Source organism: Myodes glareolus, chromosome 7 (assembly GCF_982192425.1).
Source record: "Myodes glareolus chromosome 7, mMyoGla1.1, whole genome shotgun sequence".
NCBI lineage: Eukaryota > Metazoa > Chordata > Mammalia > Rodentia > Cricetidae > Myodes > Myodes glareolus.
The window spans coordinates 76311826-76326421 of NC_142032.1; the positions used below are offsets into that span (position 1 = coordinate 76311826).

General features: G+C 47.8%; 1 protein-coding gene across 1 annotated transcript; it reads right to left on the reverse strand.

Moving 5' to 3' along the window:
- Positions 1–2063: 2063 nt before the first annotated feature.
- On the reverse strand, positions 2064–7114 carry Bckdk (branched chain keto acid dehydrogenase kinase). The gene is made up of 12 exons (XM_087908401.1): positions 7018–7114; positions 6075–6432; positions 5885–5953; positions 5700–5810; positions 5392–5439; positions 5197–5316; positions 5019–5117; positions 4770–4843; positions 3324–3452; positions 3155–3244; positions 2628–2786; positions 2064–2512 (listed from the first exon to the last, which is right to left on the reverse strand). The coding sequence occupies exons 2-12, from the start codon at positions 6267–6269 to the stop codon at positions 2368–2370; spliced, it is 1239 nt and encodes a 412-aa protein (XP_087764527.1). The 5' UTR covers positions 6270–6432; positions 7018–7114; the 3' UTR covers positions 2064–2367.
- Positions 7115–14596: the final 7482 nt, after the last annotated feature.

The window sequence follows — 14596 nt, forward strand, 5'->3', positions numbered from 1 at the left end:
TGAAGAACAGTGGACCAGCACTGGACTTTGTATTAAGATCACTTGCTTCCCCTACTTGCTTTTGGAAGTCCCCCCCGCCACACACACACAGATGGAACTGAGGGCATTATAGTTCTTCAGCCCTGGGACCATTTTAACAAATTATTTAGACACAAATTTTCCTCAGGTTCAGCTCCTAAAGAATCCAACCTGGGCTGGAGAGATGGCTCAAAGGTTAAGAGAATTGACTGCTCTTCCAGAAATCCTAAGTTCAGTTCCCAGCAACCACATAGTGGCACACAGCCATCTACAATGAGATCTGATGCCCTCTACTGGCATGCAGACAAACATGCAGACATAACAGTGTATACATAATAAAATAAATCTTTTTTTTTTTTTTCGAGACAGGGTTTCTCCGTAGCTTTTGGTGCCTGTCCTAGAACTAACTCTTTTAGACCAGGTTGGCCTTGAACTCAGAGATCTGCCTGCCTCTGCCTCCCAAGTGCTGGGACTAAAGGCATGTGCCACCACCACCCAACACAATAAATCTTTAAAAATAAAAAGAATCCAACCTGAATCATCACTTCTGGTCTTAAAACCCATCCTTGGAGCCATACTGCTTCAGGGTAACGCCCATGCTCCAAGCAGTGCACATTGGCTGCTGCCTACCTCTGGCAGCCAGCAGAATCTTCAGTGTAGCAAGGCATTGTAGCTTCCTGCCATTTAGCCCCCAGATACAATTTCCTGTTTCCCCTCAACCCAACAGTTCTGACCCACAACCAGCCTCAAGAAGAGAACTGTCAAGAATCAGAGATGAGGGGGCTGGAGAGGTGGCTCAGAGGTTAAGAGCATTGCCTGCTCTTCCAAAGGTCCTGAGTTCAATTCCCAGCAACCACACGGTGGCTCACAACCATCTGTAATGAGGTCTGGTGCCCTCTTCTGGCCTGCAGACATACACACAGACAGAATATTGTATACATAATAATAATAAAAAAAAAGAATCAGAGATGAGCTCAAGAGGTGGGTCTGAGGATGGAGAGATGGTTTGGAGGTTAAGAGCATTAGCGCTCTTCCAGAGGTCCTGAGTTCAATTCCCAGTGACTACGTGGTGGCTCACAGCCATCTATAATGAGATCTGGTGCCCTCTTCTGGCCTGCAGGCCGAACACTGCATACATAATAAATAAATCTTAAAAAGGAGGGGGGGGGGGAATCTGTCCCAGCACTTAGGAGGCAGAGGTGGGAGAGACTGCGGCAAGTTCAAGGCCAGCCTGGTCTGGAAGTCAAGTTTCAAGCTAGCTATGGCTATAGAGAAGCAGTGTCAAAGAAGAAAAGTCTGACCATGGGGATGTGACTCACTAGGAAGAGTGTTTGTCTAGCGTGCAAGAAGCTCTGCCTTCTGTTCCTAGCACAGCATAAAAATAGGTGTGATATTCGATGACTATTTCCTTGGTGAAGATCAGAGGTTCAAGGTCAAAGCCAGCCTGGGCTATAGGAAACCCTGACTCAAAACCAAATAAAAACAACAACAAAAAACCCCAGCAAACAAACAAAAAGATCTGATTCTTCTATGCAGTCCCACCACACAAGCTCTCAGGTCCTAAACAAGGGGAGGAAGGTGGCTTCTACTGAAATTCCATGTGAAGTTCCACTCCACGTCCTTAGCCCTCCCAAGAGGACTTATCCTTTATCTGGGTGAGGTGGTCTCCGCATAACCTTAGGCATTTCTTTTTGCAGACACAGCAGACGCAGTTGGCAGGTAGTATTTTTAACCTCACTCAGGAATCAGGTGGCTTAAAAGGTTGCCTAGTCTAGTGACCTTCACCTCTAAACTCCATGACTGCCAGGAAGGGAAGAGTTCCATTTGGGCCTCTAATATCATCTGGGACCCAGAAAGAGTTGTCCAATGAGCAGAAGCTGCCAAAGTCACCCCCACTCCTGCCAAGTCAAATAGGCAAGAGCCTTGGGGCCAGTCCTCCTGCCAGGGTGCCAGGCTAGTGAGAGGCTGGGACATGACCAGGTTAATTCTCAGGGCCCAGGGAACCCAAAAGGGTCAGAAACAAAAGCTCACCTGCCCTCCCAACATTTGGGGCCCAAGAGGGCATTCAAAATGCAAACTTTAATAAACAGCAGGTCAAATAAGGATTTCTCAAGAGTGAGAACAGCAGAGCTGGTATCAGAGGCCTCAAGGGTTCCTGCTTCCTCCCCTCCAAGACGTGGAGGTAGGAAGCAGTGAGCCCTGCTGAGGAGGAGTGGTGCCCAGCTCCATGTAAGCCCACCTGTCTGAGGCCCTAAGTTCCATAGAGCAGCAGTGTGTGGTGCTTAGTGGGCCCCCACCAGGCCCATAAGGTCCTAGGAGTGTGGCAGGCTAGGAGGCCAAAATCCGCAGTCAGATTCTGAAGCTTTCCTCCCGGCCATCAATGTGGCGGAGCCGCAGGTAGACATCTGTGCCAATGCCCTGCAGAGACTGCAGCTGCAGGGAGCCACCGAGATATTCCGCATAGGCCCTGGACGTGGGCAGCCCGAAGCCAAAGCTGGGGGCAGTGGATAGGATAGGATAGGATAGGATAGGATAGGATAGGGGGCTTCAGAAGTTTGAGTGTCCTGGTCCACCCTCCCCCCCCCCATCTTGGGCAGATGGGTCCTCACCCATGCATAGGTCCTGGCTGGCCGCCACTGTGCATATCCAGGTGGCCGAAGAGGGGGCTGATTCGCGGGTCCTGGGTGCTGGCCTCGGCTGTGGTGAAGTGGTAGTCCATGACTCGATCCAGGTCTTTGTGAGCAATTCCTCCACCCCGGTCTGAAATCCTAGCAGGATGTTGACAACATGGATTTGGTCATGTTTGATGAGGTCTCATTGGCCCCCTAAGCAGACAGTACTGAGTCTGACTTTCTGCTCCATCTAAGGGTGGGATGTGGCTTTATTTATCTCTGTCACCTCTGCCTGGGCCATAGATTTCCTTCTCTGGATTTGACATTTATTCTTACTCCCATCAAACACCATTTGCCCAACTTCAGGTTCCTCAGCTGGCCCTGGCAATCTCAGGATCAAACAATGTCTTTCCCGACAGGGTCCAACTCCCAGAGGTGGGCAGGTTCTAGTTTGAGGTCCATAGCAAGTTAGACGAAGTGCCCAGAATCTTCATCCACCCCAGCCCAACTCTACTTGAGCAAACCTGATGATGAGATCAATATCATTATTGGCGATGGTGATGACCACATCAGGAACATTGTATGGAGTATCTAGGTGACTCTCCATTGTGGCTCTATTCAGGAGAAAAAGACCAGTAGATGGTAGCACCCTAGTTTCTGTCTTCCCCTACCCGACACAACCAGCCTGCTTACCTCATGGCATTCTTGAGCAGCTCAGGCAGGATGTAATCCAGAGGCATGGGGATGAAGGGGAAGCGGGCAGCCACGTGTCCATTGATGCGGACTCGAGGGGCATTGCCATACTTGTGCTCACACAGGCGTCTGTGGATATAAAGGTTTCAGTAGGGACCCCTGGAGCTGTCGTTCCCAGCGTGTAATTCTTCTTCCCAAGGCGCATTGGGCAACACATGGATACAGTTTTGCTGATCACATTAAAGGGCATTTCTGGTATCAGGTGAATGGAAGCCAAAGGTTGCAGTAAACAGCCTGTGCAAAATGCAAAAGAGTCCTCCACTACCTTAAGTAGCCAGTAATGGGGCTGAAGAGATTGTTCACTGGTTGTTAAGAGCACCTGTTCTTTTTTTTTTTTAATATTTATTTATTTATTTATTTATTTATTATGTATACAATATTCTGTGTGTTTGCCTGAAGGCCACAAGAGGGCACCAGACCTCATTACAGATGGTTGTGAGCCACCATGTGGTTGCTAGGAATTGAACTCAGGACCTTTGGAAGACCAGGCAATGCTCTTAACCACTGAGCCATCTCTCCAGCCCCCAAGAGCACCTGTTCTTATGGAGGACTCTAGTTAAGATCCTAGCCCCCGTGTTGGGCAGTTCACAACTGCCTGTAACTCTAGTTCCAGCAAGACCGCTGGGCACCAAACACAAACATAATGCACATACATACATACATACATACATACAAACACTCACACACATAGAAAACAACTAAATCTTTGAAGAAATGGCAATAGTGCCACTGCTGAGAACCCTGCCTAAACTGCACATGGATCTCTGAGTTCGAGGCCAGCCTGGTCTACGTAAGAGAGTTCCAGGACAGCCAGAGCTACCTAGTGAGACTTGATCTCAATGAAAGAAAAAGAAATGGCTTAGTGGGGGCTGGAGAGATGGTTCAACGGTTAAGAGCATTGGCTTCTTCTCTTGCAGAGGACCTAGGTTTGGTTCCCCAGCACTCACACGGTGGTTGACAACATCCTCCTCTTTCCTCTATGGTGCTGCACATGCATGGTACACACAGACACACATGTAGGCAAAACACCTATACACATAAAATAATTTTTTTAAAAAAAGCAAAACAAGCCAGGCAGTGGTAATGCACAGCTTTAATTCCAGCACTTGGGAGGCAGGGGCAGGCAGATCTCTGTGAGTTCAAGGTCAGCCTGGTCTAAAGAGCAAATTCCAGGACAGCCAAGAACAGCTAAGGCTACACAGAGAAACCCTGTCTCAAGAAAAAGAAAGAAAGAAAGAGAGAGAGAGAGAGAGAGAGAAAGAAAGAGAGAGAGAGAGAGAAAAGAAAAACAACCTTGCCCTAGACCATACAAAGACTCAGGCAGACATTTTCGCTGCCCCTGAGACATCTACCCCCTGCACCATCCCTGCACCATTCTAGCCTTACCTGGCAAAGTCCACCCACTTTTCGATAATCTTCTTTGGTGACAGACGAGTGCAGATGATGCCAACAAAATCAGGCTGGCAGGAAAGAAGAAGGTCAAAACTAGCAAAACCCCGCCCCACCTCAACTGCCAAACACCCACAATCTCAGGAATGCCAGGGCAGCTCCAAAGCCCCTCACGTGCCCGCCCCCAGCCCCTCACGTGCCCACCCCCCTTTAACACTCTCGGGTCAGCCTTGGGGTCAGCTCCACCTTGTCTTCATGCAGCGCCAGGTGATGGGTAGCCAGCATGCGGATCCCAAGTCTCGAAGTCAGAGTCTTGTCCAGGAAGTACCGGACCAGCTTTTCATCCTAGAAATAGGGGCCTGTGAAACCTCTGTCCCTTCTCAACCCTCCTACTTCAAGGGGCCCATTCTCCATTGCCTCTGACCTCTATGTGTTTCCGGCTCTCACGAAGCCCCTCGGCTAACAGGGTGACCACATCCTTGTGGTCATCTAGCAGCTGTCGCACCAGCTGGCAATACTGGGCCTCATCGGCCTGGTCCTTGATCTGTAGGTCACAGAGTCATAAGCATGGTGGTCCAACCCTGACCTTGGCCCCTCACCCTACTCAGCCCAGCCTCACCGGAGGGAAGTCTGTCAGCTTCTGGAAGGCCCGGATATATAGCTCATGCTGCATGGAATAAATATGGGAATTCACAGAGCTGCCACAGACACTTGAGTAGAAAACAGTCACCCATGGGATCCACCCAACTCAATTAGCATGTCTAAGCCCCCAGATCCTTCCAGTTCCCACTGATTAGGTAGTCTTGGTCCTGATCTGATGTCCCGAGGCTTAGTCCCATCTGGACCTGATACCTTTCAGCAGCAGGCCAGGGCTCCCCATTTGCCTCTTGGGCAGTGTGTATACTGATAAAGTCCCCTCTACCTTACCACGTGCAGTATGGTGGGATTGCAACCAATGATGAAAGGAAGGCTACGGAAGCCCTTGATGCGGTGAGCAATCCTCACTGGTAACTCTTGCTGCAAGTAGCGGCCACTTTTCTGTAAGAAAAAGAGGGGAGGGCCTAAGCAGCTGGCTAGAGTCTCTGGAGCAGAGAGGAAAGAGAGAGCCTTACCAGAAGGTGGCTGCCATCCTGTGAGCGGCCAGAATAGAGCATCATGGTGGGGGTGAGGCGGACTGAGGGCTAAAAGGGAAAGTGGACTTTCAGCACCAGACATTCAAGACCCACCAACCCCACATTAGCTCAACCCTTTCCCTTAAGACTTATCCCAGCTTCCCTTCTGCTAATCACCCAGACATCATACCTTCTCTGCTGCCACGTCAATGGCTGACTGGTTGTAAAAGGAGGTGACAGTTTTGGAGCGTTCCCTGGCCAGTTCTACATGGTGTGTATCGGTGGCTGATGTTGAGCGAGTCCTGAGTGACAGTGAGGACCCCAAGAGGGGCCGAAGTGAAGGCCCTCTCCAAGGGCCGCTGCCCAGCACAAATGTCAGTATCATTGTCCTGTTTCTTTGTTGAACTAGGCTGTCACTACAGGGCTGAGGACCCGACAGGCAGCAGTGACCCCCAAAGCGAAGCAAAGTGTAGGGCTTTTCTCGGAATTCAGGGATGTCGGTCCTTTGAGGATGCTGACTTGCTCAGCGCAGGCACAACAGCTTCCATCTATTGGAGTGGCAGAAGTCGGTGGTAAGGATCCGAATCCAGATGGTTTGCACTATTTCTCCAAGTGCACGCCAGTATCCTTAGACCTAGACAATCTTGCCCAACCCTTACAACCACCATGTCCCCAGACACTCAGGCCGAGCCAAGGTTGGACAACACTCTGCGGGTGCCCTACTCTTCTATGTGAAACTTAACCTGACGGCGTGTGTGCGCGCTCGGGGAAGCGGGTGGAGTAATCTCCAGTCGACTCTAGCCAAAAAAAACCTCTCCTCAGCTCCCTCAGGTTCTGGACCACCCCATTCAGGGGGTGGATCTGGCCCCTAATCGGCTTTACGGGACCCGAGCCCTTAAAGACGCGCCTGCGTACACGCATAGCGTATGGGAGAACAGGGTGCATGCTGCAAAACTGCAGTCCCAGAGTTCCCCATCGGAGGCCCCCTCCCCTGGGTCACTTAGTCCGGCCAGGGTCCCCCCATATGGTAGATGCCAGCCCCCGCCCATGCGCATTCCCGCGCAGAGTGGAGGCTGAGGACGTGTGCTGCCGAGCGTCCGCCGGAGGGGTTCTGCACTAGTTACTCCACTTACCGCGAGGCCAGACGCTGGGCCGGGGTCCGAGCGGAACCGCCGAAGCAGTCGACCCGCCCGGCTAGCCGAGCTCGCCTGCGCCCTCCTCCGTTGTAACATCGCGCGGGCTGTGTGTGCCCAGTGCCTCCTGGGAGTTGTAGTTTGGCTACTAGGACTAGCGTGGGCTCCTGCCCACCAGGCTATCCCTCCCCCCACCCCTGCAGATAAGTAGTTTAGCTCCCTCCGGTGGTCCCGAAGTTACCAGTGACCTATCATCGACTCTACCTTCTGTTCTATAAAATGAGCTCCCTGGGACCAAAGTGCTAGAGAGCAGGAAAAACCCTCAGATGTGTACAGAATAGATCCGACCTGTTTCTCTAAGGTCCCATCCTTCAAGCTGCTAACTCACTCATGGTCTGCCTGGTTCAAATTCCCCTCAGCTCCCTTAACACCTGAGGAAAGTTAGCTAGTTTCTCAGTGCTCTAGTTTTGTTATTGGCAAAATGAGGAACTCTATAGGTTATATGAGTTTATATATCCAAGCTGCCTAGAACAGTGCTAGGTGTGGAATTCCCACGAGCGTTACTATTTCTACCTGCCTGCAAGTTAACATGAGTGGGTGACTTTTCTGTCTCACAAGGGAGGTAGGGTGTTTCAAATAAATTGCCCTCGACTCTGAGGAAGAAAACAGTTAGGGTGTGATGGGTATGCTAGTGGCTTCACAGGAGGTTGCGAGAGAACATGACCAAGATACTGGGACCAGATAAAGAACAGCCTGATGATGTGAGGGTATGACTGGAGAAATATGGAATCCGGGAGGTGGGGGTGGCCAACAGCTGGGAGTTAGGAACCACCCAATGATTTTGTTTTGCTTTAAGACCAATCTCAAATGGTGAGTCTCACTATTGTGGACAGACTGGCCTGGGACTCTCTATCCTCCTGCCTCAAGCCTGGGAAACTGATCCTTCCTACCTCGACCTCAGTTTCCTGACAAGTGCCACCACACGTGGGTTCCCTAAGAGTTTTAATTATCCCCACCTCTTTAGAACCCCCTAGCTGTGCTGATGGGAAATGAACCAGATGGCAAAAAGAATGGAGAAGACAACTTAGTAGAAAGAGGATGGGGAGATTTTTTTCCCCCCAAGAGTTACAGTAGTCCTGGTTTTATTTTCAGATTTTTCCATTTGTCTCAGGGGAGATTTTCTGAGTGTGTGTGTTGGTTGTGTAATATTTAAAGATAGAGTGTTAAATAAAGCAGGGGTTTCCTTTGAAAATGTCCTGCTATGCCGGGCGGTGGTGGCACACACCATTAATCCCAGCAGAGGCCGGCGGATCTCTGAGTTTGAGGCCAGCCTGGTCTACACAGTGGTGAGTTCTAGGACAGCCAGGACTGTTTCACGGAGAAACCCTGTCTCGGAAGAAGAAGAAAAAAAAAAAAGAAGGAAAAAAAAAAGTCCCACTTTAGGGGTGGAATCCCTCACAGCGTGATGGATGACCTGACTGAGGAAATAAGGAAAGTCTACAGAAACACTTTCCAGACTTGCTTCCTCACTCCAATCCTACCCCCCCCTTTTTTTTTTTTACAACTTTCTGGCAACATCCTGGTGCAAAGCCAGGAGGCCATTTAGCTCTGGCTGGCAGGCATAACTTTAGCACGTGGAAGAAGGAAGAGAGAAGGGTGACAGCCTTCATCACAAGCAAAGACTCGGAGTGCCTATTGGGTTCCTGGACTTGTGGGTCACGTGGCTGCAGCGTGGACTGGAGCCACCCCAGGCGGCGACTGCAGCAGCCAGTAGGCGGAGGCGTCTGGCGACCGCTTCACCTCATTTAACCCGACTCTAAGCTAAGGCTTCGCAGGGACTGGTTGCAGCTGCCGGCTATCTAGGTGGGGCACACGTCCTTAGCTCCTGTTCATAAAGCTGCCGGCGCATAGGTAGCTTAGATGTGGTTAGGCACTCTTCCAAGTGCTGTAACTTCTATCAGGAGGGTACTGTTATCGTCTTCCTATTACAGAAGCTAGAATTGGGACACAGAAAGATTAAAAGATTCGTCTCTCTCTTCTCTGTTCTCACCTCCCGCATTCGTTCTATGTCTGTCACACCCGTGGCCTCTCAGTGGTTCGCCAAACATATTGGGTTTATTCCACCTCTCACTGGCTGTTCTCTCTGCATGGAGCACCCTTACCCTAGATATCCACATAACATGTTTCCTCATCTCCCCCGGGGTTTCACTCAAATGGATGAAGCTCACATTGTCCATCCTAATTAAAAACACACTGTCCATCCTAATTAAAATACCGGTCGCTTCCATCTCCCTCACTCTGCTTTCTCTTGCCTGGATCATTATCGCCCATTTCTTTGGTTTTCTTTTAGTTTTAGGGTTTGTCTTTTGTTTGGTTTTCTTTTTTCTTTTTTTGAAACAGGATTTCTCTGTGTAACCCTGGATGTCCTGGGAACTCGCCCTGTAGACCAGGTTGGCCTTGAATTCACAGTGATCTGCTTGCCTCTGTCTCCCAAGTGTTTGGATTAAAGGCAAGGGCCACCACTGTTCAGCTAGCACCCATTTCTTGTCTGTAATATTCTCACCAATAACACGTACACTGTGGAGATTATATATGGCCATATACTGAGGGGTATGTATAACATATAATATATATATATATATAAAGACACATACATGTTCATACATGTAAATGTGAGAAGTATAGTGAATCAAACCCAGGAGCTCATACATACTAGGCAAGAGTTCTACTATTGATCTTCACCTCCAGCCCCCAAGTTTATCAATTGCTAATCCCTTTTTCAACAATATAAGAAGACAACATGTAAAATATTTGTTTGACAGGACTGGAGAGGTGGCTTAACAGTTAAGAGACCCTGATTGGAACCCCATCACCCAAATGTCAATTAACAACCATCTATTTTGGAACTGGAGAGATGGTTCAGAGGTTAAGAGCCCTGGCTGCCCTTCCAGAGGTCCTGAATTCACTCCCAGCACCCACAGGGTGGCTCACAACCATCGATAATGAGTGTAATGAAATCTGTTGCCTTCTTCTGGTGTGCAAGCATACATGCAGGCAGAACACTGTAGACACACTAAATAAATAAGTCTTTTTAAAAAATCTATCTCTTCAGTTCTAGGGGATCTGGCACCCTCTTTTGGCCTCTGAGGTCACTGTATACACATGGTGCACAGGTACACATGCAAACAAAACACCCATACACGTAAAGTCAAAACAACAAAAATATGTGTTGTATATTGTTTAGTTCCACACTCCTAATCTAGTAATCCAATTCTCTGTCTCTCTCTCTTTCCCTCTCTCTCTTTCACACACACACACACACACACGCACACTTTAAACCTAGGGCCCTCAGTTGCTAGACTAACACTAGCATAACTATGGGCCCCAAACCTCTCCCCCTTTTAAATGTTTTTATTTTCTTTTTTCTTTTCAGTACTAGTAAATTGAACCCAGAGCCTGGCCATGGCTTCCACCCTCTGCCACTGAGCTCACTCCCAGTCTTTTTCAGGTCTAGTTGGAAGCAGAATCTTGCTAAATTGCCCAGAAAAGTCTCAATTTGCTAGGCAGCCAAGGTTGATTGTGAACTTGTATTTCTGCTTCTGCTTCCAGAGTAGCCAGCTTTACCGGTGCTCACTGCTGCTCTTCCTCTTAACGGACATCTGTACCAGGCTTTTTCTTTTGGGCCACCAACCAACTCCCAAACCATGACATGGAGGCATAGTATTAGTTTTGAGTGCTTGGCCCAGCTTAGGCTCCTTTTTGCTAGCTCTTTTAACTTAACCTGCTTCTCTTTATCTACCTTTTACTTTGGGCCTTTTTACTTTTTCTTCCTTCCTTCCCTCCCTCCCTCCTTCCTTCCTTCCTTCCTTCCTTCCTTCCTTCCTTCCTTCCTTCTTTCCTGCTGTCTCTATGTCTGACTGGTGTCTCCCTCATTCTCTACTCTTCCTTCTCTCATTCTTCCTCTTTTGAGCCTAAATTTTTCCTATGTATTCTCTCTGCCTGCCAGCCCCGCCTATCCTTTCTCTGCCTAGCTATTGGTTGTTCAGCACTTTATTAGACCAATCAGGTGCCTTAGGTAGGCAAGGTAAAACAAATGCCACACACATTTACATAATTAAATAAATACAGCATAAACAAAAGTAACATACCTTTACACAGTTAAAGTAATAACCGCAACACACATTTGTTAAGTAAAGGAACAGAATGTTGGATTTTATTCTAGGAGCTATTGAAATGGCATGCAATAGCAGAGAGTGACCAACCATTTCTGCTTTTACAGCCCTAGGGATGGAAGCTAGAGTGTCATACATGCATGCTACCAAAGGGTCTGCCAACACACACACACACACACACACACGTCTATACACCTTTTTTTAAAAAAGGATCACTCTGTTATGCGGTGAGCAGATCTTGGAGTGGGGACAAGTCTAACAAGGTTACTGCTGATGATAAGTTGAACTGACTTAAAATGACAATCAGCCAGGCACGGTGGTACACAGCTTTAATCCCAGCACTCGGGAGGCAGAAGCAGGTGAATCTCTGGGAATCTGAGGCCAGGAGGTCTACAAAGTGAGTTCCAGGACAGCCAGAGCTATGCAGAGATACCTGTCTCAAACAAAACAAACATAGGAAAGCCCAGAGGAGAGGTGAGCGGGTAAAATATGGGCTTCAGTACCAGATGTGTTGCTCTTGATAGCCTGTGAGACTTCCAGATGTTGACAAGCGGGAAGAATCCAGTGACTCTAGCCTTGCATCTGTTTGTTGTTTGAGTTCAGGCTTATTCAGTGCAGGAAGAAACTGCACAAGAGCAGGAATACAGAAAGCTCTGCGGGGTGTTGGAAAAGTGGCTGTCCTGGTCCTCAGGCTGCTCTGCCGTGCAAAGTCCAAACGATCTGTATAGACAGAAGGCATGGATAGCCCGAGTCTACATTAACACACACACACACACACACACACACACACACACACACACACACGGGGAAGGGGGGGGAGAGAGATCAATTGATTGTAGGCTATCTCTGCGGCTTCAACCTCCAACCAGTCCAGCTGTAGCCATTATCTGATTGATTATCTGATTGTAACAACATGGGCCAGAACTACTGTAGATGAACATTTTTGTTGGGGCCATTGGCTCCCCAATAATGACACAGAGACTTAGTATTAATTCAAAAAGTTTGGTCAATAGGTTAGGCTTTTTGTTTTGTTTTGTTTTGTTTTGTTTTTCGAGACAGGGTTTCTCTGTAGCTTTGAGGCCTGTCAAAGCCTGTTCTGGAACTAGCTCTTAGACCAGGCTAGCCTCGAACTCACAGAGATCCGCCTGCCTCTGCCTCCCAAATGCTGGGATTAAAGGTGTGTGCCACCACCACCACCCGGCTGTTAGGCTTGTTTGAAGTAGATCTTATACACTTAACCCATTTCTATTAATCTGTGTGTTGCCACATGGTTTGTGGCTTGTTACCTCATCCTACATATAATTTTTCTTCCGAGTCCAGCTGGCAACTCTGCCTTCTTCTTCCCAGCATTCTCTCTGCCCTGAAAATCTTGCCTAGCTATTGGCCGTTTATCTTTTTATTAAACCAGTCCAAGTGACACATCCTCACAGTGCGCAGAAAGATAATTCCACAGCACACTACCAGTCAAGATTCTCTTCCTAAATCCTAACAGGCAAAAGCTAAGAGAAGAGCCAGGGAGGTGGTCCTTACCTGACGACCTGAGCTCAACACCCAGAACCCACACGGTGGAAGGAAAAAACAGACTCCTGCAAATTGATCTGTGACCGTCATGTGTGTAGCACACCATGAGTGTGTAAATTTGTACATACAATAAATGTTCAAAAACTGCACACGCAGGGTTGAAGTGATGGCTCAGTGGTTAAACACACTGGCTGTTCTCCCTGAGGACCCGGGTTCACTTCCCAGCACCCACATGGCAGCTCACAGCGGTCTGTAACTCCAGCTCCAGGAGTCCCAGTGTCTTCACACAGGTACACATGCAGGCAAAACACCAATGTACATTAAATAAAGATAAGAAAAAAAACTGAAAATCTGCGCATGCGCGCTTATGAATGCTTGGCTTTAGTTTTAGGCTTGTTTCTAGCTAGCTTTTTTTTTTTTTAGCTTGAATTAACCCATTTCTATTCGTCTTTATGCTGCGCTGAGTCTCAATTACCTTATCTAACTGCTGTCCATCACGCTTTCCTACTTCCTCTGTGCCGGGCTGGATGGCCTCTAGCTTGCTGGGCCCCAGCTGGTTGGCTCCCTTTTCTCTCTGCCCACCAACCCCACCTAAACTTCTTCTATTTGGATATTGGTTTTTTTAATATCTGTTTATTTATTTGTTATGTATACAATATTCTATCTACATGTATGTCTGCAGGCCAGAAGAGGGCACCAGACCTCATTACAGATGGTTGTGAGCCACCATGTGGTTGTCGGGAATTGAACTCAGGACCTTTGGAAGAGCAGGCAATGCTCTTAACCACTGAGCCATCTCTCCAGCCCCTGGATATTGGTTTTTATCAGACCAATTGAGTGCCTTAGGCAGACAAGGTAAAACATCAATACATCTTTATCTACTTAAAAAAATGTAACATAAACAAAACAATACATCTTTACATAGTTAAACAAATACAACACATCTTTACATAGTACTTTCCACTTATATACATATGTGTGTGTGTGTGTGTGTGTGTATGTGTGTATTTATCTTGTTCAAACAGGATCGTACTATATAACTCAGAACTCAGGCTGGTCCAAAGTTTACAATCCTCCTGACTCAGTCCTCTAAGCACTGGAAATACAGATGTGTGCCACCAACATGACTTTTTCTTTTCTATTGAGACAAGGTTTCTCTGTGTAGCCCTGGCTGTCCTGGAACTCACTCTATAGACCAGGCTGGCCTCAAACTCACAGAGATGCACCTACCTTTGCTTTCTGAGTGCTGGGATTAAAGGCATGTGCCACTACCGCCTGGTCCAATATCACTTCTTATTGTTTTGACTTATTATTATTTAATTGTTATTGCTATTTTGTGGTTATTTGTGGCTACTAGGTATTGATAGGAGGTTCTCAACCTTACACGTTATGTGGTCTCTTCCCATGTTGACTAGGAATGAACTGAACCAATTAGATAAGACAGAAAAAGTGGTGTGGTGTATGAGGCTGAATCATAAAGTAATTGTGACTTCCACCTTTTTGTTGTTTTGCTTTTAGAGACAGGGCCTCGGTATGTAGCTCTGGCTAGCCTGAAGCTTACTCTGTAGACCAGGCTAGACTCAAATTTGCAGCGATCCTCCTGGCTCTGCTTCCCATGTGCTGGGATTACAGGGATGCACCATCATGCTCAGCTGTGGCTCCTGTCTTCTTACATCACTCTTTCTAATCTAGGGGAAGTCAGCAACAGTTTGGAAATAGGCCGAAACCCTATTTGCCTGTATTCATTTCCATGAGCTGTTATAACAATTTGCCACAGGTTTGGTAGTTTGCAACATCACAAATTAATTTTTTTTTCTTTTAGAAAAATGTGTGTGTGATGCATATGTGGGAGTACAAGTGTGCACACACGTGGAGATCAGAGAACA

Coding starts and splice junctions, on each gene's coding strand:
- Bckdk (XM_087908401.1), bottom strand. CDS start 6,269: ATGATACTGACATTTGTGCTGGGCAGCGGCCCTTGGAGAGGGCCTTCA. Junction 5,811..5,884: donor AGGATGGCAGCCACCTTCTG/GTAAGGCTCTCT, acceptor TTTTTCTTACAG/AAAAGTGGCCGCTACTTGCA. Junction 4,844..5,018: donor TGGCGCTGCATGAAGACAAG/GTGGAGCTGACC, acceptor CTTTCCTGCCAG/CCTGATTTTGTTGGCATCAT.